General features: G+C 35.7%; 1 protein-coding gene across 6 annotated transcripts in view; it reads left to right on the forward strand.

Annotated features, from left to right (window-relative positions):
• Window positions 1–24459, forward strand: part of taok3a (TAO kinase 3a) — a 68025-nt gene that overhangs the window by 32753 nt on the left and 10813 nt on the right. For 5 of the 6 annotated variants that reach the window (XM_077520610.1, XM_077520611.1, XM_077520607.1 and 2 more), the window contains exons 5-16: window positions 366–467; window positions 560–605; window positions 1636–1732; window positions 3313–3426; window positions 5636–5727; window positions 5813–5906; window positions 7878–7959; window positions 9782–9940; window positions 11119–11310; window positions 15329–15433; window positions 21050–21286; window positions 22895–23023. In XM_077520610.1, the coding sequence (XP_077376736.1) occupies window positions 366–467; window positions 560–605; window positions 1636–1732; window positions 3313–3426; window positions 5636–5727; window positions 5813–5906; window positions 7878–7959; window positions 9782–9940; window positions 11119–11310; window positions 15329–15433; window positions 21050–21286; window positions 22895–23023 (1449 nt within the window). Of the gene's footprint in view, window positions 1–365; window positions 468–559; window positions 606–1635; window positions 1733–3312; window positions 3427–5635; window positions 5728–5812; window positions 5907–7877; window positions 7960–9781; window positions 9941–11118; window positions 11311–15328; window positions 15434–18137; window positions 18279–21049; window positions 21287–22894; window positions 23024–24459 lie in introns of those variants that run through there. The other variant, XM_077520613.1, reaches the window with a different exon arrangement.

The following is a 24459-nucleotide window of genomic DNA, read 5'->3' on the forward strand; positions in this document are numbered from 1 at the left end:
TCGGGTCACGCAACTTGCGTCAAGTGCAAATATAAAAACTGGATGAAACGTCCCAAATTGCCCGTTGTCCGTATTTCCCATTTTTCATTTTTGCACAAAATCAGAAAATGAGTCGTTCTCCGTTTTCTTCATTTCCGTTTACAGAACGAATATTAATTAATTAATATCTATATATATATTTGTTTTTGTACTTCCGTTTGGTTTTGGAAAAACGACTGAATGAATGATGCACAGATTATGAACAATCCTAAATTTTGGTCCTTACATGACGGCAAAAGTTTGACAATTGGCCACGAAACTTGTTGAGCGCCCCCTAGTGGCACCATTGCAATGCACTGTTTTTTTTTTGTTTTTTTTTGGTGCAGAAGTGGCAGGACATCATCAAAGAGGTGAAATTTTTGGGCCAGCTGCGGCATCCCAACACCATCGAATACAAAGGCTGCTACCTGAAGGACAACACCGCCTGGGTGAATATTTCAATTTGCTCCGATGTCTGGACGGCTCCACCTGTCTGTCAAATGTATGAAAATTTTTTTTTCTTTCTTGTGCATTTCAAAAGCTGGTGATGGAGTACTGCCTGGGCTCCGCGTCTGATTTACTCGAGGGTGAGGACGCCGTTTGGTCTTTGTATAGATTGATCGATCAATGTACAGTGTTTCCTTGTTTATCGTGGGTTCATCTTTCGCGGCCTCGCTGTTTCGCGTTTTTTTAAAGCATGCTTTTTTTTTCTAGTGTTTTTTTGGTTTGTTTATTTTTTTTAGTCTTTGGGCAGCCGTATCTCTCAAACCCTACGTTCGACCGCGGACATACGGGCATCCGCGGATTGGTCTCGACGATACCTTTCCAACGGTGTCTGTCCCGTCGCCCCACGACATTGGATTCCGGCTTATACAGCAATGTGCTGTATAATAAGTCAATTAAAAAAACAACATACTTTTAATGGGAAGAACATGATCATAAATGAAAAAAACATGTATGATGAATGAAAAAGCATTCATAATAAACTAAAAATCATACCAAAACGAAAAAACACATATAATAAATGAAAAAATATCTATAATTAATGGGATTTTTTTTTTTTTTTTTAATTAACACTTATTTTCATTATCGGCAGGTAGTTTTTGGAACGTAACACCGGCAATAAACGAGGGAACACACTGTATTTCAAACATTTATAGTCTTACAATCAAAACCACACCAACCTGGACCGACACATTATTGAGACTATCGAGACACATACAAGGCCAAGACTTTTGGAGACCAAAAAAAAAAAAAAAAAAAAACAGAACAAAAAGACCAGTATTTTATTGTATTTTCAGAACACTACAGAACACTGTATTTCAAACATTTACTGTCTTTCAGTCGTTACATTTGCAAACCTGACCAGTGCGCGGATATTTCAAACATTTACCCTCTTACAGTCAAGTCCACACCAACGTGGACCAACACGAGACTATCGAGACACAGACAAGATCCAGACTTTTGGAGGTCAAGACTGGGACAAGCCCAAAAAAAAAAAAAAAAAAACAGAACAAAAACACCATTTTTGTTTTTGTTTTTAAATGAGGGAACATTGTATTGACAAAGGTTGAAATTGTTTTTTTTTTGCTTTTTTTTGTTTTGTTTTTTGTTAAGTTCACAAGAAACCACTGCAAGAGGTGGAAATCGCCGCCATTACCCACGGTGCCTTGCTTGGATTGGCTTACTTGCATTCCCACAGCATGATTCACAGGTGAGTGAGTATCAATCTGTATTTGCGGCAACCTTTGCTCTCCATATCTCAGCATCTCTTTTATCACACGGCCGAGCAACCTTTGGACTGTTGAACGTCACCGCTGCAACAAAACATTGAACAAGACGGGTGATTCAGGGCAGCATTTGGAAATGATACAAGGAAGAAAAAAAAAATCTGGTGATATTTGGAGATTGGGGGATTCCGTTGGACAGCAAACGAGTGCAGTTTAGCATGGAAAAAAAAAAATGACTGTACACTGTTGTTAACTCATTGATTGGCAGCCATTTTGACTGAAGCAACCCCCTTCGCTCTTTTACTTGATTTTGTAAGGCCCACAGAATATTGTGTTCTATTGCTATCAAAACACGGAACCCACCAAAAGAAAAATTGGAGTCTCTTCTTTTATCAGGAGAAAAAAAAGTATATTTCTATCGTTTTCCGTTTTGCAGCAATTAGCATTAGAATATAGCTAATTTTTCATTGTTAATCGTTTGTTTTCAACATGGCCCTGGTTGATCTCTTATACTCTGCTGCCACCTGCTGGCCGTTTTGTCATTCCTACCATTCACCCGTTCTCTGAAGTTGAGTGGCTGCATCAAAGCCTTCTGTATGCTCCAGCATAAAAAACAAAACAGAAACAAAAACACATTTAATACAGTTAAAATAAAACACATTTATACATATTTGAGCAAATGAGTTAAATACGCTAAAAATGAAAAGAAATCTTGTGCAATCAAAAGCAGGTAACTCCAAATTTTGTGACTTCATTTTGTGAATCAAAAGAAGATCATTTGGATGCTAAAAAGCATCCGCCTGGTGCAGCCATCACAGTTCGAATAGTTTTGCATTTTTCATCAAAGATGCTTTTGATTTCATTTTCTTTGCTTGTTTGTCGTTTCAATTGAATTCTTGAGGGACTCCAAATGGAAATCAATCATCAGCATCGTGTGAAATTTGCTGCAGCCATCTTTTAATGTTTACTGCACATTGGCCTTTGAAATTAACAAAATTGAGACTTTTTCTTTTTGAAAAAATTCAGTTACTTTTAATTAGAAAATACAACAGAAATTAAAAAAATAGTTTTTAGAACAAGTTTATTAGTTTTTTAATTTTTTTTTTAAAATGTTTGAGTTTAGTTTTTATTAGTATTAGTTTGAGTTTTTTGGATGTATTTATCAAAATAAAAATAAAGTAGCCACTAAGTATTATGTCATAAAGTAAACAGCAACATTTCTCAATTGACTTTTTGACTTTTCTTCTGTATGGATGTGCAGGAATCACAAAATCAGTTTTAAATCAACCTCCAAATCTCAGTTCTGACATTTCGGACATTTTTTTGCTATTATTAGTCACTTTTATAAACATAAGATGTACTTTCAATTAACAGGAGTTTTTGTTTTTAGCATTTTTATTTTGAGCATTTATATTTTATTTTATTTTATTTTATTATTTGTTGATAAATGTGTTTTCAATGTTCATGTTAGTTATTTGGATCATAATTTTTGGCAGTAATGAACTTTTTGCTGTAAACTGTAAAATGTTTGAACATTTGTCGAACGTTTTTGTGTCATCTTCAGAGACGTGAAGGCGGGGAACATCCTGCTAACGGAACCGGGCCAGGTCAAGCTGGCCGACTTTGGCTCCGCCTCCATCGCCTCGCCCGCAAACTCCTTCGTGGGGACGCCCTACTGGTGAGACTTTCAAATTTGGGTTCCAAGTTTTCCTTGGGGGTTTTACATTGCCCTTCTGAGACCGGGTTTTGGTTTTCAAACAAGCTTTAGTGAGTTTGGAGTTTGGAGTCGTTTGAGTTCCAAGTCTTGGACTTTTAGGTTCCGTCGACGTGGATCAACTGAGGAGCAAGTTAGCTTGACGTCATCCGCGTTCCGATGGCTTTCAACAGGAAAACAACAAGCGTCTTAAAACAGAACCATGTGGCACTCCTTTTGTTTGAGATGTCGTGTTCCTTCAAGAAGGAACAAATCCGATCACTTATCAGAGGGTCAATAAGATTTCGAGTTACGCCACATCAAGATAAGACAGACAGCTTTTCGCAATACTTTGACCTTTTTTAAGTTAAAACTAAAACTAAGACAATCCTTCTTAAATGATAAAAAAATGATAAAAATGACTTGATAAATATATTCAATGTTTATTTGATCAGAACTTAAATAAAAGACAGTGCCCTGTATTAAATCATCATCAAACTCCACTTTTGTCAGCTTGCACCCTGGAAATTATAATAAATGAAATCAAGATTATTTGAACTTTAATTCATGATGGCACTTTAATTTCCAGTTTACAAAGTGACAAAAGGTCAGTCAAGTTTTTCACAGGATTTGGTGATTTTCTATAGGCACCCTTTGTTGTTGACTTAACAAATATTTTTTCATTAAATCAAAAACAATGGCAGTCTTTATTTGACAAGAAATATTTACCTGTTAATGGCAAAACACAACATTTATATTGTATGCACATTGTACAACTCTATCTTATCTATCTATCTATCTATATCTATCTATCTATCTATCTATCTATCTATCTATCTATCTATCTATCTATCTATCTATCTATCTATCTATCTATCTATCTATCTATCTATCTATCTATCTATCAACCAAATATCATGCACACATTTGGATTCATATGTTGTCAGGTTACAATAATGATTCAAGGACGCTGGAACTTCAAATGGCACAATCTTTTGGATTCCATTTGATAATTTGGTCATTTTGTAAAAGCTCCGCAAGAGATTCAATCTGTCTGTCTGTCTGTCTGTCTGTCTGTCTATCTATCTATCCATCCCTACTGTCGCTAGCTATCATCTATCTATCTATTGCTACTGTAGCTAGCTAGCCATCCACCTATCGCTACTGTAGCTAGCTAGCTAGCCATCTATCCATCGCTACTTTAGCTAGCTAGCATCTATCACTACTGTAGCTAGCTAGCTAGCTAGCTAGCTAGCTAACATCTATCTATCACTACTGTAGCTAGCTAGCATCTATCTATCGCTACTGTAGCTAACCAGATAGCTAGCCATCTATCTATCGCTACTGTAGCTAGCTAGATAGCTAGCATCTATCGCTACTTTAGCTAGCTAGCATCTATCTATTGCTACTGTAGCTAGCTAGCATCTATCTATCTATCACTACTGTAGCTAGCTAGCTAGCTAACATCTATCTATCACTACTGTAGCTAGCTAGCATCTATCTATCGCTACTTTAGCTAGCTAGATAGCTAGCATCTATCTATCGCTACTTTAGCTAGCTAGCATCTATCTATCGCTACTGTAGCTAGCTAGCTACAACTAGCTAGCTAGCATCTATCTATCGCTACTGTAGCTAGCTAGCTAGCTAGCTTGCCAGCTAGCCATCTATTTATCGCGACTGTAGCTAGCTAGCTAGCTAGCCGTCTGTCTATCGCTACTGTAGCTAGCTAGCTAGCCAGCCATCTATCTAGCTATCGCTACTGTAGCTAGCTAGCTAGCCAGCTATATATCTATCGCTACTGTAGCTAGCTAGCTAGCTAGCCATCTGTCTATCGCTACTGTAGCTAGCTAGCTAGCCATCCATCTATCTATCTATCTATCTATCTATCTATCTATCTATCTATCTATCTATCTATCTATCTATCTATCTATCTATCTATCTATCGCTATTTTAGCTACCTATCTATCGATCTATCGATTTATGGATCGATGGATTGATCGATGCAATGCTGCCGCATTTTTCCTGAATAGAAACAGAAAAGAAACACAAAAAAGTAGGAGCGTTTTTTTTTTTTTTTGCCGTGTCTGGATGTGACTAGTTAATAACAATTTGGAAATGTGTCAATTGGATTTGCAGGAGGATGGAAACTTTGAAGTAATTGAGTATGGCAAGTGAGTGCTTATTTTGTGTTCAGGATGGCCCCCGAAGTGATCCTGGCCATGGACGAGGGCCAGTACGAAGGAAAAGTGGACGTCTGGTCGCTGGGGATAACCTGTATCGAATTAGGTAGCCAGCGGCCCCCTTCTTGTCGTCGTGGTCGTCCGTCAGTTTGACTTTTTTTTTTTTTTTTTTGTCTTTGCTGCGTTACCAGCCGAGCGCAAGCCGCCCTTGTTCAACATGAACGCCATGAGTGCCTTATATCACATCGCGCAGAACGACTCGCCCACCCTGCAGGCCAACGAGTGGTAAGACGCCAACAGACAGTTTGATCTGTCTTCTTTTTCATCCAATTATTTGGTTGAAATTGAATTGTATGACGTTAACTGACAAAGACGAAAACAATGGAAATTTTCGCTGTAATTATAGTAAGTTTGTTGTCAATGTATTAACTCAAAATGTAGTTTCATTTTGTCTTTGTTTTTGTTTTGTTTTTCAATTTTTTTTATTTTTTTTATTTTTTATTTTTTTTTTAGTGCCGGTGGCGCTCAAGCACCTGCCCTTCTCAGCCTGGACATTCATCAGTATTCTTAAAAAATAAAATCAAAATCTCTGAATTAACCTCTCAAATAAAATCTCATATTATTATTATATTTTTTTTCATAATCTCATTTTTTTTCAGTTGAAGTGCAGATAAGTAAATGAAATGAATAGCAAATGAACAACACAAGAAGTAGGTAAGTGAATCGTTAAATAAAATAAACGATCAGTAAACGAAGAACACAAAAGCCGACAATCGTATTTTTTATCGATACTGATTACGTGTTTCGTGATCCGTTTTGATCTCGTCACCCAAGCTCTTCCTTTCGGTCAGACGGCAAAAACAGCGTTTATGTATTAATATTAACGAGTATGTAAATGATGTGAATATTAGGTACGAATAACGCAAGCGATGGTGTTTGTTGTTGTCGCTGTGTCCTTCTCTCCGACGAGGATTGAAATTGTGTTGCAAAAGCGACGTAGCGAGCAAACGGCTAATGAACCTCCGGGGCCTCCCGTGAAAAGATTGCAAAGCTCATCGTGAATGTAGGCCACACGACGCCGTCACACCTCCTGCCATCACGTTTGCCTTTTCAAATGAGGTCATCGCCATTTGGCGCAAAAAAAACAAACAAAAAAACCCAAAACAAATGTGGGAAAAGGCAGGCTGGGCAAATTTGTGTTGAGCGCATGTTGTTGCATATTTGACCATATGAAGTCCCGACGCAGCCACCATGTCTTGTCATGAGGTTATTATTATTATTATTTTAATCTGCTGCTCCAGTTATTATTAACAAATGTACATAAGTGTGTATATTTACTTGTATATATGTTATTTATTTTTATTTATTTTTCAAAATATTTGTATGTATTTTTTAGGTGTAATCATAATATCATATATTTATTATTGTATAAAAATATAAATAATATATATAATAGTATATTTATTATTATTTTAGCTGTGTCAAAATTTGTGTTTATTTTTAAATGTACAATTAATGACTTGGAAAAGTCTGTCGCGGGGAAATTTCACATCTAAATGTAGCAGTAATAAATGTCATAATAATAATGCATATATTTGTGGAGACTGGGGTCAAGTTATATTTTACAATATTAAAAAAAATGGGCAGATTAGATAGCTCTTAAATGAAAAACGCACCGAGCTGTCACTTACGTCTTACAAATGCAAATATGCAATGATGCTATCTAGTGGCAGAAAAATGACCAACACAAATAAATATGACACTCTGTATATTTTTTACAGCGCAGGACATCTTTTTCATTTTAATTAACTCAATTGTATTAATTATTATGAAATTATTGTGTCAGTCACTAAAAGATGCAGCCATATTTGTATTAGTTTTTTTTTTTTCATTTTTATGTTAATGAGTATGAACATTTGGAAAAATATTTTATTGTACATTTTATTGTGCAGATTATATAAAATTTTCAATTAATAGTGAGTTAACTATTGAAGTCATGCGATTAATTATGATTAAAAATTTTAATAAAAAATAAAAAATTACATTTTTCCTGATTTTTGTGGTGATTATGGTGCTGTCCAAATACATGTAATTGGATATGTTGCATATCAAGCTCAGCATCGATATTACTGCCAAAAATCACCAGACGTACACGTGTGCCAATATTTATGGAGCAATGGATGTTTATTTGACAAAAAATAATAATAAAGGTGCTGATAGTTTGAAATCAAACTTATTTTTGACATTTTTGTGCAGGTCTGACCCTTTCCGGAGCTTTGTGGACTACTGCCTACTGAAAATTCCTCAGGACCGACCCTCGTCAGGGGAGCTGCTACGAGTCAGTGAAACACGTCGGACAAAAAGTTTGAAATATGGACAAAACTCCACTATATTTTTCTGAAGCAAACAACAAAATCAACACAAACGCTACCAACACATTCTTCTGTTTTGTGTCTTTTGACACTTATTTCCGCATCAATCATCTCAAATCCACGTTGACATAATTTGCTGACTATTTAGTTGCTGAATCCTGAATCCACTTGAATTGTTTAGTATTTGCACTTTTAGTGAAAAACATATACTTCATACTTCCAAAAAAAAAGAAAATTCCCATTATAATTGTAAATAGTAAATCTGTATGCGGCTAACGCGCTAATGCAGCCACGTCAACCGACAGTAATGTTTTCCTTTTTTTCTGCTCTGCTTTGGGTAACGTATTAAAATACAGCTAGTGAATTATACATACATATATATATATATATATATATATATATATATATATATATATACACACACACACACACACACACACACACACACCCACACACACACACCCGGACGGTTCTTTTTCTTCAAATGCAGCGCAACCCCCCCACCCCGCTGAGGATGTGAAATGAGGTCAAAGGCGGCGGGGGATTAAAATGAGCTTACAAATTGTCTTTCCCGCCAGTTGACCGGGTCACAAATGTTGCTATTCCATTCAAGACAAAAACAGAAAATACACCCGTGTCCGACATGAAGATAACGAGAGCGAGCGGGCCCTGTCGTGTGACTGACGGCAAACGAATAATAATAATAAATCGACCCATCTTCTTGCGGTGGAGGCCCAAATTTGCACACGTGAATTTGTTTGAATCTCTTGCGGAGCTTTTACAAAATGACCAAATTATCAAATGGAATCCAAAAGATTGTGCCATTTGAAGTTCCAGCGTCCTTGAATCGTTATCGTAACCTGACAACATATGAACCCAAATGTGTGCATGATATTTGTTTGATAGATAGATAGATAGATAGATAGATAGATAGATAGATATCTCACTAGCTAGCTCACTAGCTTGCTAGCTAGAGAGAGCTAGTGAGATAGCTAGCTACCTAGCAAGACAGAGCTAGTTAGCTACCTAGAGAGTGCTAGCTAGCGCTCTCTAGCTCGCTATCTCGTTAGCTAGCAAAAGATAGCTAGTTAGCTACCTAGAGAGAGAGAGCCAGCTAGCAGCATGCAATTCAAATTATAAAATAAAAAGTGAATAAAATAAAATAAAAGAAGTACAAGAACTTATCGAGTCCTATCACCATTAACTTATATCATAATAATGAACTGTTGTTATATTTTGTAAAATGGAAAAAAAGAAGCAATTGAAGAGAAAAAAGGAAAATAAACAACATGCACTTTACAAATATTAGTGTAAGTTATAAACACTTAATCACAGTATGATCAATTTATATTTATACCTGATTGATATATTTTCGTTGCATTAAATTAAATTTTTAAACCTTCTTATTAAAAATAGCAAGTGATTCACACTTTTTTCATTTCAGTTTCATAACTGTTCCTGTGTATGAATCTGAAAACGTGATTTGAATAAAAGTTTTTCTTCCAGTGATTGGTGAGATGGATTGATTTTAAAAGGGGCAGTGCAATTTCCCAAAACAAAAGATAAAATAAAAGCCGCTTGCTAGAAATTGTTCGTCACTGGTGCTTTTTGTCTTGTTTTGTTTTTGGTCTTTTTCGCGTATTTGGCCCCAAATATTTTAAACGTTTGCATTACTGTAACGGCAAATGTCCACTTGGACAAATTGGTGAAATTGCTGCATCATGGAAAACAAGGAAGCTGTTTCCTCCGTCAGTCTTTTTTCCATTTTTGTTTTTCCTCTTCTCCCAGCACGAGTTTGTGCGCCGCGAGCGGTCGCCTCGGATCCTGCTGGACCTGATCCAGAGGACCAAGGACGCCGTTCGTGAGCTGGACAACCTGCAGTACCGCAAGATGAAGAAGATCCTGTACCAGGAGAAGCACATGGGCGAGAGCCAGGACGACGACGAGGTGGGTGCAGGCCTGCGGGCGGACCACCGAATGTGGTTATTATCGTTTGGGAATTTTCATTTCAGTTCGGGGTTTTTTTCCCCAAAAAGGCAGCAAAACGCCACACTTCCCTCCTCCTCTTTTTTTTTTATTTTTATATTCTTATTATAGTTTTGGAATTTTCATTTGAGTTTAGTAGGCGGCAATACAACAAACTTCTCTCCTTTTTTCTTTTTTTTTTTTTTTTTTTTTAATTTATTTTTATTTATTTATTTTTTAATTATAGTTTGGGAATTTTCATTTGAGTTAGTTTTTTTTTCTCCAAAAGGCAGCAAAACAACAAACTTCTCTCCTTCTTCTTCTTCTTCTTCTTCTTCTTTTTTTTTTTTTTTTTAATTTTTTTATTTAATTTTTGTATTCTTATTATAGTTTTGGAATTTTCATTTGAGTTTAGTTTTTTTTCCCCAAAAAGCGGCAAAACAACAAACTTCTCTCCTCCTTCTTCTTTTTTTTTTAAATTAATTAATTAATTAATTAATTTTATTTTTCTTAGTATAGTTTTGGAATTTTCATTTGAGTTTGTTTATTTTTTCCCAAAAAAAGGCGGCAAAACAACAAACCTCTCTCCTCCACCTCCTCCTTTTTTTTTTTTTTCATTTTTTAAAATCTTTATTTTTAAAATTATTCTTTTTATAGCTTTGGAATTTTCATTTCATTTCAGTTTTTTTTTCAAAAAGGAGGCAAAACACCACACTTATCTCCTTCTCCTTTTTAATTTTTTAATTTTTTTATTTTAATTTTTTTTTATATGTTGTTATTAGTATTATTATTTTTCTTATTATAGTTTTTGAATTTCATTTTGGTTAGTTTGTTTTTTTTCCCCAAAAAGGCAGTAAACCACACACTTCTCTCTTCTTTTTTTCTTCTTCTTTTTTTTCCATTTTTCTTATTATAGATTTGAATTTTTCATTTGAGTTAGGTTTTGATTTCGTTTTGAGTTTTGTTTTTTTCAGTTTATTTAGTTTTAATGAGTTAGCTCATTAGCTAGCACACTAACTTCTGTGTGACACATTTTCAAACGTCGTTTTATTTTGCTAACGAAACTGTTTTTTGAATTGTCTTTTTCATGAGTTTGAAGTTGCCTAAAATAATGTTGTTGCGCCCGTGTGACTTTTTTTTTTTTTGGTTGCCGCCGGCAGGACAGCGAAGCGGCAAGCTGCAAGCGCAACAGCGTGGGCAGCAACCAGTCGGTCCCCAGCACGTCGCTCAGCACGGGCAGCCGCAGCAGCAGCGTCAACAGCCTGCAGGAGGGCCCGGAAGACGTTGGCCTCGTCAGCCGCGCGCACGACTACGCCGCCGGCACCCTGGACTCCGTCGTGGACGCCGACAAGGTACTTCACCCCGCCTTCTAAAACGAACGGACCGCTAACAATGCATATTTCCAGTGTGCGACCAGGTGAGGGTTGAATTAGGTCGCAAATTTTAAGAAAAAAAAATGGAAGAAAATAATCTAGTAAAATAAGAAAATTATTATTTCAAATAAACAAAATTATTTGCCAACAGAGCGAGAAAATTTGACTTCAATTGACCTGTAAGACTTTGAAAAATAAGAAAATAATACTAATCCATTATCAAACACAGCACTCTTGAAAATAGTCCATCCATTTTCTTGACCGCTTATTCCTCACAAGGGTCGCGGGGGGTGCTGGCGCCTATCTCAGCTGGCTCTGGGCAGTAGGCGGGGGACACCCTGGACTAGTTGCCAGCCAATCGCAGGGCACACAGAGACGAACAACCATCCACACTCACACGCACACCTAGGGACAATTCAGAGCGCCCAATTAACCTGCCATGCATGTCTTTGGAATGTGGGAGGAGACCGGAGTACCCGGAGAAGACCCACGCGGGCACGGGGAGAACATGCAAACTCCACCCAGGAATGGCCGAAGCCTGGACTCGAACCGGAGTCCTCAGAACTGGGAGGCGACGTGCTAACCAGTCATCCACCGTGCCGCCTCTTGAAAATAGTGTTTTAGTCACAAAAAAAAATTTCAAGACAAGTAATGACTTTTTTTTTTTTTTTTTTTTTTTTTTTTTTTTTATTTGTTAAAAAAAAAAAGTCAGTATGCTGTGGTTGATATGGGCATAGTAATTAATATTATTATTTTTTTCTCAATATCTTACAGTAAATTTAATAAAAATGTTCTTGTTCTGTTGGCAGATAATTTTTCTTATTTGACGTCATAATTTTTGTATTTTACTAGATTTTTTTCTTAAATTTTCTTTTAAAAAATCTAGTAAAGTAAGAAAATTATTACTTCAAATCAGCAAAATTATCTGCCTACAGAACAAGAAAATTTGACTTAAATTTACCTGTAAGATTTCGAAAAATAAGAAAATACTATGCCCATATCAACTAGTGTTTTTAGTCTAAAAATACAATTTTCAAGACAAGTAATATTGACTTTTTTTTGTTTGTTTTTTTCTTTTATTTGTTAAAAAACAAACAAACAAAAAGTCAGTATGCTGAGGTTGATATGGTCATAGTATATTTAAATTTAATTACAATTTTCTTGTTCTGTTGGCAGATAATTTTGCTTATTTGAAGTAATAAATTTGGTATTTTACTATATTTTTGTAAAAGAAAATTTAAGAAAAAAAATCTAGTAAAATAAGAAAATTATTATTCCAAATAAGAAAAATCATCTGCCAACAGAACAAGCTGGGCCTCGTTCTGCGGCCTTGGGCTCGGGGGTGTGGGCCGGGGCTGGGGCGGGGGTGTTCCGGGTGTCTGGGTCGGTGTCCGCTCGGGTGGCTTGGGGGTGGCCTTGGTGCTGCCGCGGCCTGGGGATTCCGGGGGGGGGGGGGGGGGGGTGCTCGCTTTGCTGGACCGCGGTTGACGGCTTCTTTCTTTGGTGGTGGTCCTTATGCATGCCAGATCCGTCGCACCAGCATCTACTGAAACTCAACAGAAGTACCCTCTCCCTCCCACAGCCCCTTGAATCAGTTGGTGCTGGTGTCTGTGGTTCTCACTTTGCTTTATCTATCCTTCCCTCCTTCCTCTCTTTAGTTTTTCCTCTGGTCACTTGAGATCTTAATTTATTAGAAGTATGAGGTTTCTGGGGTTGGCATAAGACTCTGGTTTTGTAACCACGCAGGAGGGGTCTTGTTGGTGCTGGACTTCACTTTGATGGATTGGATGTACTGGCTTCTATTGATCTCACTCTGCCTTATCGATCCTTCCCTCCTTCCTCTCTTTAGTTTTTCCTCTGGGCTCTTGAGATCTCGCTAAATTTGCTGGAATTTAGAGGCTTCCGGGGTTGGCGTAAGACTTTGATTTTGTAATCATGGGGAAGGCAGGAAGTGTTTGGTCGGTGCTGGATGTCACTTTGATTTACCTTTCTTTTCTCTTTATTTCTTTTTTTTTCTGACCTTTTCTCTGGTCTCCTGACCATTTAAATCTCACGACTCTGGCAAGATTCTGAAGTACCTGGTTAAGGTGAAGGGTAATGGGATATTTATAAGGTTTTAGGTGAATGAATGAGTATAAATGTATACGTATTTGCACGCACGCACACGCACGCACGCAAACGCACGCAAACGCACGCAAACGCACGCACGCAAACGCACGCACGCAAACGCACGCACGCAAACGCACGCAAACGCACGCACACATACAAAAAAAAAAAAAAAAAAAAAAAAAAAAAAAAAAAAAAAAAGAGCAATGATGACAAGACGTTGAATCGGTAAGACTACCGAATTAACAATTCTGAGCTCTAAGAAGAAAAAAAAAAATAAAATAAAAAAATAAATAAAAATAGAACAAGCAAGAAATTTACCTGTAAGATTTTGAATAATAAGAAAATAATACTATGCCCATATCAACCACAGTGGTCTTCAAAATAATATTTAGACTAAAAACAAGTAACAACTTTTTTATTTATTTATTTATTTATTTATTTTTTTAAACCCTTAGACATTATTGTGACCGGTTTTCGGCTTTTTGATGGTTCTGACCAAGTCATTTCAAAATAAGATACTTCCCAGGGGTTTTAAGTCAGTATGCTGTGGTTAATATGGGCATAGTATTATTATTATTTCTTTTTTTTTTTCAAAATCTCACAGGTAAATTTAATTAAAAAAAATCTTATTCTGTTGGCAGATAATTTTTCTTATTTGAAGTCATAATTTTCTTATTTTACTAGATTATTTTCTTAAATTTTCTTTGAAAAAAATCCAGTAAAATAAGAAAATTATTATTCCAAATAAGTAAGATTATCTGCCAACAGAACAAGAAATTTACCTTTAAGATTTTGAAAAATAAGAAAGTAAAACTATGCCCATATCAATCACAGCAGTTTTCAAAATATTGTTTTTAGTCTAAAAATACTATTTTCAAGATAAGTAATATTGACTTTTTTTTATTTGTTTAAAAAAAAGTCAGTATGCTGACTACTATTTTTTTTTCCTTAAATTTAAGAAAAAAAATATAGTAAAATAAGAAAATTATTACTTCAAATAAGCAAAATTATCTGACAACAGAACAAGAAAATTTGACTTAAATTTACCTGTAAGATTTTGAAAAATAAGACAATAATACTGTGCCCCTATCAAACACAGTAGTCTTGAAAATACTATTTTTAGTAGTATTGTTTTCTTTTCTTTTTTCAAAAATTTTCAGGTAAATTTATGTCAAATTTTCTTGTTCTGTTGACAGATCATTTTGCTGATTTGAAATAATCTAACCATCCATCCATTGTCTTAACTGGGTCGCGGGGGTGCTGGAGCCTATCCCAGCTGGCTTCTATATAAGATTTTGAAAAATAAGAATACTATGCCCATATCAACCAGTACAGCGATCTTGAAAATTGTATTTTATTTTTTATTTTTTTACTAAAAACAAGTATTATTGACTTTTTTCAAGCTGTAATAAATACAAGTATTTACTTCAAATACATAAGTATTTTTTTTTACACTTAGATAACTTATCTAGAGTGTCAAGCAGTGAGGTAACAGGTCCCATTTTTATTGTTTTTGGTATGACCCAGTCAGGGAATTGAACCCACAACCTCCAAGTTTGAGGGGAGGCAATCAACCAATGAGCTGCTACGATATTAAGATATTCAAGTATCTTAAAATAAGCACAATGATCTTGTCTGACAATTTCATTTTATTTTAAGTAAAAAACAAACAAACAAACAAACAAACAAACAAAAAACATGTCAAAGAAAAATAAGCTAATTTAAGCAATTCTATCTTACTTAAGATTTGAGATTTTGCAGTGACTTTTCTGCCTAAACGGGCTGCGTTGCATGTTGTCGCTTTCCAGACTCGCATTTGTGTCCAAGAAAGCAAGTGGCGTGAAATGCAAACCGTGTGTGTTTCTTTTTTGTTGTTGTTGTGCGTCAGGAGCAGCAGTACAAATGGGACGAGGACGACGTGTACCCCAAGAGCAGCCAGGCCCAAAACTACAAGAACCAGGCCCGCTTCGCCACCATCAAGTCTGCGTCCTTGGTGAGTTTGTTTCTCCGAAAAATCAACAAAGGTTCTTCACTTCACATCATTTCCTCCAGGAAAAAGAGACCAGTGCGTACCAGATTCCCCAAATAAGACGAGATAGCTCGTATTGCAATTGCAATTATGCCATCTAGTGGCATAAAAATTACCTCAACACAAATCAATAAATATCACACTCGTTTCATTTTTTCATTTTAACTCAATTTCATGAATTTTTATGAAATTGCCGTATCAATTACTAAAAGATGCAGCCATATTTCTATTCGTGTCACCCCCCCCCCCTCCCCCCCACACACACTTTTATGTCAACAAAAGTATGAAAACTTTGAAAAATATATTTTATTGTACATTTCATTGTATATTTAGAACTGATATAAAATTTGTGGTTAATCGTGACTTAATTATTAATTATATATAATTAGAATCATGCGACTAATTCCGATGAAAAATGTTAAATCGCCTGACACCCCGAGTACACGGCAACCGAGTGGACGTGTCAACACACTAGCTATCTACTCTGAAAAAACTAAACTAAACTAACGAAAAAACTAAAATTCAAAAAACAATTTCGTTAACGAAGTAAAATAAAAACGAAAATGATTTTTAAAAAGACGAAAACCAACTGAAGCTACATTTGATGTTTACAAAACTAACTAAAGCTAACTATAACTATAGCAAAAAATGTCCTTCGTGGTAATTAATTGAATGCATGAGCTTTTGGGGTGATATGAACAGCCAGAATAAGGACGTTTGTGTGTCACAGAGAAGTGACATCATCTCGCAGCAGCCAATAGAAAAGCACCAAAACATGACGTCGCTCCCATGCTGTTTTTTTTTTATATTGCGCACGTCATACACATTAAAAAAAAAAAAAAAAAAAAAAAAAAAACTAAAACTAATAATGAAACTAACTAAAACTAAATTAAAATGAAACATTTTTTAAATAACTAAAACTAATAATAAAAATAACTTGAAACCACCCTGAAAACTTAAAACTAATTAAATTAATTTATTGAAGTTAATTTTTAAATATTGCGCACAACACACTTTTTAAAAAAAAAAACTAAAACAATACTGAAATTAACTAAAACTAAACTAAAACTAAGCATTTATTAAATAACTAAAACTAATAATTAAAAAATTTGAAACCACCCTGAAAACTTAAAACTAATTAAATTAATTTATTTAAATTAGTTTTTTAAATATTGCGCACAACACTTTTAAAAAACTAATACTGAAACTAAAACTAAACTAAAAATAACTTGAAACCACTCTGAAAACTTATTAAAACTAATTAAATTTATTTAATTTGGTTAAATTAGTTTTTTAAATATTGCACACCTTTTTTAAAAGCTAAAACTAATACTGAAACTAAAACTGATATAAATTAAGAGAACCACCCTGAAAATGAATTAAAACCAACTAAATTAAAAACAAAACAAAACTCAAAACGAACTAAAATATACCTAAAATGAAAAATTGCAAAACTATAATAACCCTGGTCTCCATTTAGCTTGAAATGACATGTGGCTGCATTCGGTGCCATCTGCTGCCTAAACGGGTTGCGTGAATCGCACAGTGAGTGTCCCAAAGTTAGCATATTCTCTCTGTTTTGCTTTTTTGTGGACTTCCTCCACGTGGGGCTTGCGATGTCAAAAGGTGTAACATTTTGTGTCAGCAGCAGGTGGAGATTTCCTCCTCGACGGGTTGCATGACATGTTTGGTTTGGTGGACTTTTCAAGTCATTTGCATGTTAGCTTTAGTTGCACATTTTGTCACGTTTTAGCTGTCGGGCTGGATTTGTTTTGTTTTTTGTATCGTCTCATTTTGTACATTTCCAGACGGCTGCCAGTTTCACCTTTTTTTTTTTTTTTGGTTTTCTCAAGACGTCATCAGCGTCAAGTTTTGCTGCCTAGATGGGCTGCGCGACGCCTTCACCCGTTTTCCTTTCACGTCTCCTCTCGCTCGTCTGTTGTCATAGAAACGAGATATAGTCGTGCCGGTTGGTGTGGGATGACATCATCTTTCTCCTGCGCCGTCGGGCAGGTAGACAAAAGAGACGACTGCAGGACATGCACGCAGGCATCATCATCATCATCATCATCATCATCATCATCATTGATTTTGTGAGCCTTATTGTGCAACAAAGAAGTGCCCTCCATGGAAAATGGCGCCCTGCTGTGAGGGGCAAGGGAGGGGCTCCAGAGGTTACTGGAGGTCAAAGCCAAGAAGCTCCCTTTGCAGAACAATTGGCAAATTTTGAGCGCGGTTTTATTTTATTTTTATTTTTTGGGGGGGTGTAAAAACAAGACTTTTGGACTGGATTTGTCCCGAGCCAACCTGCAACTGCGGATGCAAAAGAGAAAAGATTGAGTTGTGCTTTGACATGGTTGCGAAAGTATAAAAAAAAAAGTTTGGGCGGGCACATGGTGCCAAATGGCCGTCACAGGGTTAACGCGGCTGGTTGCTATTTCTCTCTAACTGACGTGGGGGGCCCGGCCCCTCGCCAAGGGCCCGTCAATGAGGTATTGATGCGGCCCCACCTGCTGCCTGCCCGCCGCTTGGCGCCGGTGCGGCTAAAAAAGGGCCGCTCTGTACTCTCCTCGGCCTGCTTTTTGCGTGCCCTGGGCGACAACCAGGGGCCGGCATCATCTGGGGGAGGGGTGGGGGTCATGTTCTCGGGGGGGGGGCTCAGTGCTGGCTGGCGCGGCGCGTGGAGCCAGAGGACGCCGCCAGGGCCAGGTTGCCGCACGCTGCCGCCATGTTGGGTCGCAGGCGTTCGGGCGGGACTTACCGGAAGATGCGCAGCGAGGAGTGGCTGGACGCCGATTTGGGACTTCAGGTGGGACCCGCTTTAACTTTCCTTTCGGGTGCAATGGTTGCATTTTGGCTTGCTGGAGGCGGAGTTACAACATCAACAAATGTTGCTACTCATCCGGGAGGTTTTTTGTGAAAAATAGTGATAAATAGTTGGAAGGATTTCAAGAAAGAGAGGGAAGGAGTTCTCCAAGGTCTCAAGATCACTTTTTTAAGGGTCTTGGTCTGGTGGAAAGCATTTTTACTCGGTTTTGGGGTTTTTGATCAGGACCAGGACAGTACTTAAAGAAATTTGAACTAATAAAAAAAAAAAAGAAAAAAAAAGCTGAATTTGCTTTTGTTGCAATAATAATGGGAAAAAAAAAAAAACTAGAACTTTTGTTCTTTTTTTTTTTTTGTCTTGTCCCAGTCTTGACCTCCACAAGTCTCAATCTTGTCTGTGTCTCGATATTCTCGATAACGTGTTGGTGCAGGTTGGTGTGGTCTTGACTGTAAGAGGGTAAATGTTTGAAATATCCACACTGGTCTCAAGTTTGTCTTGGAAGATGAAAAAAATGTAAATGCAAATGTAATGACTGTAAATGTTTGAAATACAGTGTTCTCTCTTTTATTTTTTGTTTTTTTTGTTTGTTTTTTCATTTTCATTCATTATGTTTTTTTATTTACATACATTTTTTCCATTAAATGTATTTTTTTTAATTTACTTAATATACAGCACAGGATATATATATATATATTTTTTTTTTTCATTTTGGTATGATTTTTAGTTTCTAATGAATGTTTTTTCATACATTTTTTTTTAATTTAGTAATTTTTCCCATTAATAGTATATTTTTTAATTTACTTATACAGCACAGTATATATATTTTTTTTATTATGTTTTTTTTTCATTTTGGTATGATTTTTAGTTTATAATGAATGCTTTTTCATTTACAATTTGATTTTTTTTTTTTTTTAGTCATTTTTACCATTAATTTTTTTTTTTAATTTACTTGCACAGCACAGTATTTATATTTCAGTATATATATATATATATATATATATATATATATATATATATATATATATATATATATATATATATATATATATATATATATATTTTTTTTTTTTTTCATTTGGTATGATTTTTAATTTATTATAAATGCTTTTTCATTCATAATGTTTTTTCCATTTAGTAATTTTTTCCATTAAAAGTATGTTTTTTTTTTGTTTTTTTTTAAACAGAACATTTAAAAAAAAACGGAAAAAATTACTCACAAAACCAGAAAACAAATAAAGCAGAAAATAAAATAAAAAAAATACCTAAAACAAAGCTACCTGAAAAATACTCAGAATAAACTGCTTTTTGTGTGTGTGTGTGTGTGTGTGTGTGTTCTCTCTTTTATTTTTTTGTTTTTTTTAGTGTTCTCTCTTTTATTTTTTTGTTTTTTTTGTTTGTTTCTTCATTTTCATTCATCATATGTTCTTTTTTATTTACATTCATTTTTTTTATTCACTTAATATACAGCACAGTATATATTTTTTTATTGTTTTTTTTTCATTTGGTATGGTTTTTAGTTTATAATGAATGTTTTTTTCATTCATAATTGTTTTTTAATTTAGTCAAAAGTATTTTTTATTTTACTTATACAGCACAGTATATATATTTTTGTATTGTGTTGTTTTTTTCATTTTGGTATGATTTTTAGTTTATAATGAATGCTTTTTCATTTACAATTTGCATTTTTTTTAATTTAATCATTTTTCCATTAAAATGGTTTTATTTATTTACTTATTATACAGCACAGTATATATTTTTTTCATTGATTATGTTTCTTCATTTTGGTATGATTTTTACTTTGTTATAAATGTTTTTTCATTCATCATATGTTTTTTTTATTTACATTCATTTTTTTCCATGTAAAGTATGTTTTTTTTAAAATTATACAGCACTGCATATATATATGTGTGTATATATATATATATATATATATATATATATATATATATATATATATATATATATATATATATATATATATATATATATATTTATATGTTTTTTCATTTTGGTATTTTTTACTTTATTATGAATGCTTTTTCATTCATCATTTAGTTTATTTTTTATTTTTTATTTTTTCCCATTAAAAGCACGTTTGTTTTTTTTGTTTTTTTTTTAAACAGAAAATGATTTACAAAACAGGGGAAAATGACTCACAAAAACAGAAAAAAAATTAATAAAGCAGAAAAAAAATACTCAAAACAAAGCCACCTGAAAAATACTGAAATAATAAACAGCTTTCTTTTTTTTCCCCCTCAAGTGAATGCAATACATTTCCCCCCCTCCAAAAAAAAGATGGATGGATAATTTTGTTTTTTTTGTTTTTTGTTTTTTTGTTTTGTTATTAACTTAGCAAGGAAGCCTCCAATCTATGGAAGCCCAAAAGTGTCAAAATTCAATAACTAAAAATACCATTTTGAAATAACTATCCTTTTGATAAATAACAGACAATTATGAAATATGGCCATGAAGTTATAAAATGAGGTATTGTGATGAAATGTGTTATACTACTCTTTAATATGTAACAAATATTTTAGTTTAATTAAATATTTCATAATGATTATTTTAACAACATCATCATTTTTAAAAATAATGACATTGAATTTGTTTGTCAATGTTTTTATTAGATAAAAAAAAACTTTTTTGGCTTTTGGTGGCCTCCCACTTCATGCACGAGGTCATAATAATAATAAGAAAAGGAGAAAACTGGACATGCATGTGATTGAAAGGTGCGTTTGTTATGTTTGCGTCAGGTGACCAAGCAGATCCACGATCACGAGCAGGAGAGCGAGCTGCGCGAGCAGATGTCGGGCTACAAGCGCATGCGGCGGCAGCACCAGAAGCAGCTGATCGCCCTGGAGAACAAACTCAAGGCCGAGATGGACGAGCACCGCCTGCGGCTGCACAAGGAGGCCGAGACGCAGGCCAACGCCGCCTACGTGCACCTGGAGAAGTTGGCCAAGAGGCACGCCGCGCATGCCGACAAGGAGGTACCGACCCAATGCCGTCACCGACCCAAAAAACAAAACAAAACAAATGGCGGGAACTATATATATATATATATATATATATATATATATATATATATATATATATATATATATATAATATACAGTATATTATAAGATAAAATATAACATTTTATATAAAATATATATATTAATAATAAACACTAATAAAAAAATAAAGAGTTCGGAAAAATAAACACCATGCACACCAACAAGGTGGTATACTCAGGAAAATCAATGCGCATGGAGACAAGGAGGTCCATTTGGGAAAAACAAAGGCTGTGCATACCCGGATAAAGGGGTATAGTTAGGAAAAGCAAGGGAAGTGGACACAGACAAGAAGGAATAGTTAGGAAAAAAAACTGCCACTTACCGACAATTGAGGTATACGTTTGAAAAACAAATGTCGTGTACGCATACAAAGAGGAAAAATACATACACCAACAAGGAGGTATATTTAGGAAAATGGATGATGCGCATGCAGACACAGCCAGGAGGCGAAGTCAGGAAAAAAACACGCTGCACATACAAACCAGGAGGGATAGTTGGGAAAAGCAAAGGCTGGACAAAGAGGTAGGAAGAATAAACACCATGCACGCCAACAAGGAGGTATACTCAGGAAACTCAATGTGCATGGAGACAAGGAGGTATATTAGGGAAAAAGAATTGCTGCGCATACCCGGACAAAGAGGTATACTTAGGAAAAGCAAGGGCAGTGACGCAGGCAAGAAGGAGTAGTTAGGAAAAAAAACTGCCACTTCCAGAGAAGGGAGGTATACGCAGGAAAAACAAATGCCGTGTATGCATACAAAGAGGAAAAATAAACACACCAACAAGGAGGTATATTTTGGAAAATGGATGATGCGCATGCAGACAAGGCAAGGAGGCGGAGTCGGGAAGAACACATGCTGCACATCCAAACTGAGAGGGATAGTTGGAAAAGCAAAGGCTTGGCAAAGGTAGGAAAATAAACACCATGCACGCCAACAAGGATTTATACTCAGGAAACTCAATGTGAATGGAGACAAGGAGGTATATTAGGGAAAAACAAATGCTGTGCATACCCACACAAAAAGGTATACTTAGGAAAAGCAAGGGCGAGAAGGAGTAGTTTGGAAAAAAAAAACCTGCCACTTAGAGACAAGGGAGGTATACGTAGGAAAAACAAATATCGTGTATGCATACAAAGAGGAAAAATGAACACACCAACAAGGAGGTATATTGCAGCATGCGCATGCAGACAAGGCGGTATACTTGGGAAAAACTGATATCATGTTTGCAAGTTTACAAATAAAAAAATAAAATGACAGAGAGGTATACTCAGGAAAAACACTAAAGTGTACAAGAATAAGCTTGATTGAAGTCTTGCGCAGTCACGTGATGCGCAACATGCAGTTGGCACACGAGGACATGCTAACATGCTAGTGCAACAGTGAAGGCTAACACATTAACAAACAATGTGCTATAACATGCTAACGCACGCGGGCGAAGGACGTGCTAATATGCTGTGCTAACATGCTAAGACACGCAGCCGAAGGATGTGCTAACGTGCATTAGCAAACGATGCGCTAACATGTTAACCGCACGCAGGCTAAGTTGTCGCTGGCCGAGGAGAAGAAGTTCCAGCAGCAGATGGTGGCACAGCAGAAAAAGGAGCTCAGCACATTCCTGGACACGCAGAAGAAGCAATACAAGCTCTGCAAGGAGAAAATTAAGGAGGTGAGCCAGTCGCGTGCTAAGAGGTCATTGTATGTCTTTGATGTTCACGACATTTGGCTGATGAATCTCAAGTGTCTTTGATCTCAAAAGCTTCATTGGAGGAAAAATGTCTAGACTAAATTGTCTCCGTTTTCAAAACTTGTACAAGTTGTTGCAAACGTCCTCTAGTGAGATGTTAACATTGTTTGTTGTGGTTGATGTTTTTGTTGACAAGGATGTGTCATGTTAATGTTAGTTTCATTGTCAATGTGGGCATTGACGTTGTTGTCGCCATTGATGGCGTGTCTTTGATGCCGTTGTTAATGTGGTGTTATTGATGCTGATGTCATCGTTGTTGACATTGTCAATGTTGACAATGTTTTGACGTTCTTATTTATGATGCGTCTTTGATGTTATTGATTTTGTTGCAATTGTTGTCAATGTTGTCATCATTGTAGTTGACATTTATGACGTGTCTTTGATGCTGTCAGTGTTGATGTTGCACTGTGTTGTTGACGTCATTGGTGATGTATCTGATGTTATTGTTAATGTGGTGCCATTGAGGTTGCCATTGTTGTCATTGAGGATGCGTTGTTGACAATGTGTTACTGACATTGTCATCGATGACGTGTATTTGATGTTGTCGTTGATAGTTGTCATTGATGACAGGTTTTTGATGTTGATGTGACGTCATTGATGTTGTCCTCATTGTTATTGAGGATGTGTTGTTGACAATGTCGTCATTGATGATGTATCTTTTATGTTGTCGTTGATATTGTCATCATTGATGACAGGTTTTTGATGTTGTTGATGTGACGTCAATGATGGCCTCATTGTTGTTGACAATGTGTCATTTGACCTCATTGTAATGTGACATTGGCACTGTTGTCATAGTTGTCATCATTGATGACAGGTTTTTGATGCGATTGATGTGCAGTTGTCGTCATTGATGACAGGTTTTTGATGCTATTGATGTGATGTCATTGATGTTACAATTAGGATGTGTTGTTGACAATGCGTCATTGACATTGTCGTTATCATTGATGTCCTCATTGTCATTGAGGATGTTTGTTGACAGCGTCAATGTCAATGACAATATGTCTATGACGTCGTTGTGGCAATCGTTGACATAGACAATGTGCTGCCGACATTGTTGTCATTGTAATTGATTAGTGAGGTGTCTTTGATGCTATTGCTAATGTGGTGTCATTAATGTTGCCATTGTTATCATTGAGGATGTGGTGACAGTGTCATTGACTGATGTCTTTGATGTTGTCATCATTGACAGGTTTTTGATGTTGTGACATCATTGATGTTGTCCTCATTGTCATTGAGGATGTTTTTTTGACAGTGTCATTGACATTGTTGTCGTTGTCACTGACGATGTCATCGTGGCAATCGTTGACCGACAATGTGTTGCCGACATTATCATAAATGATTGATGTCTTTGATCCTAT

Source organism: Festucalex cinctus, chromosome 5, assembly GCF_051991245.1.
Source record: "Festucalex cinctus isolate MCC-2025b chromosome 5, RoL_Fcin_1.0, whole genome shotgun sequence".
NCBI classification, from domain to species: Eukaryota; Metazoa; Chordata; class Actinopteri; order Syngnathiformes; family Syngnathidae; genus Festucalex; species Festucalex cinctus.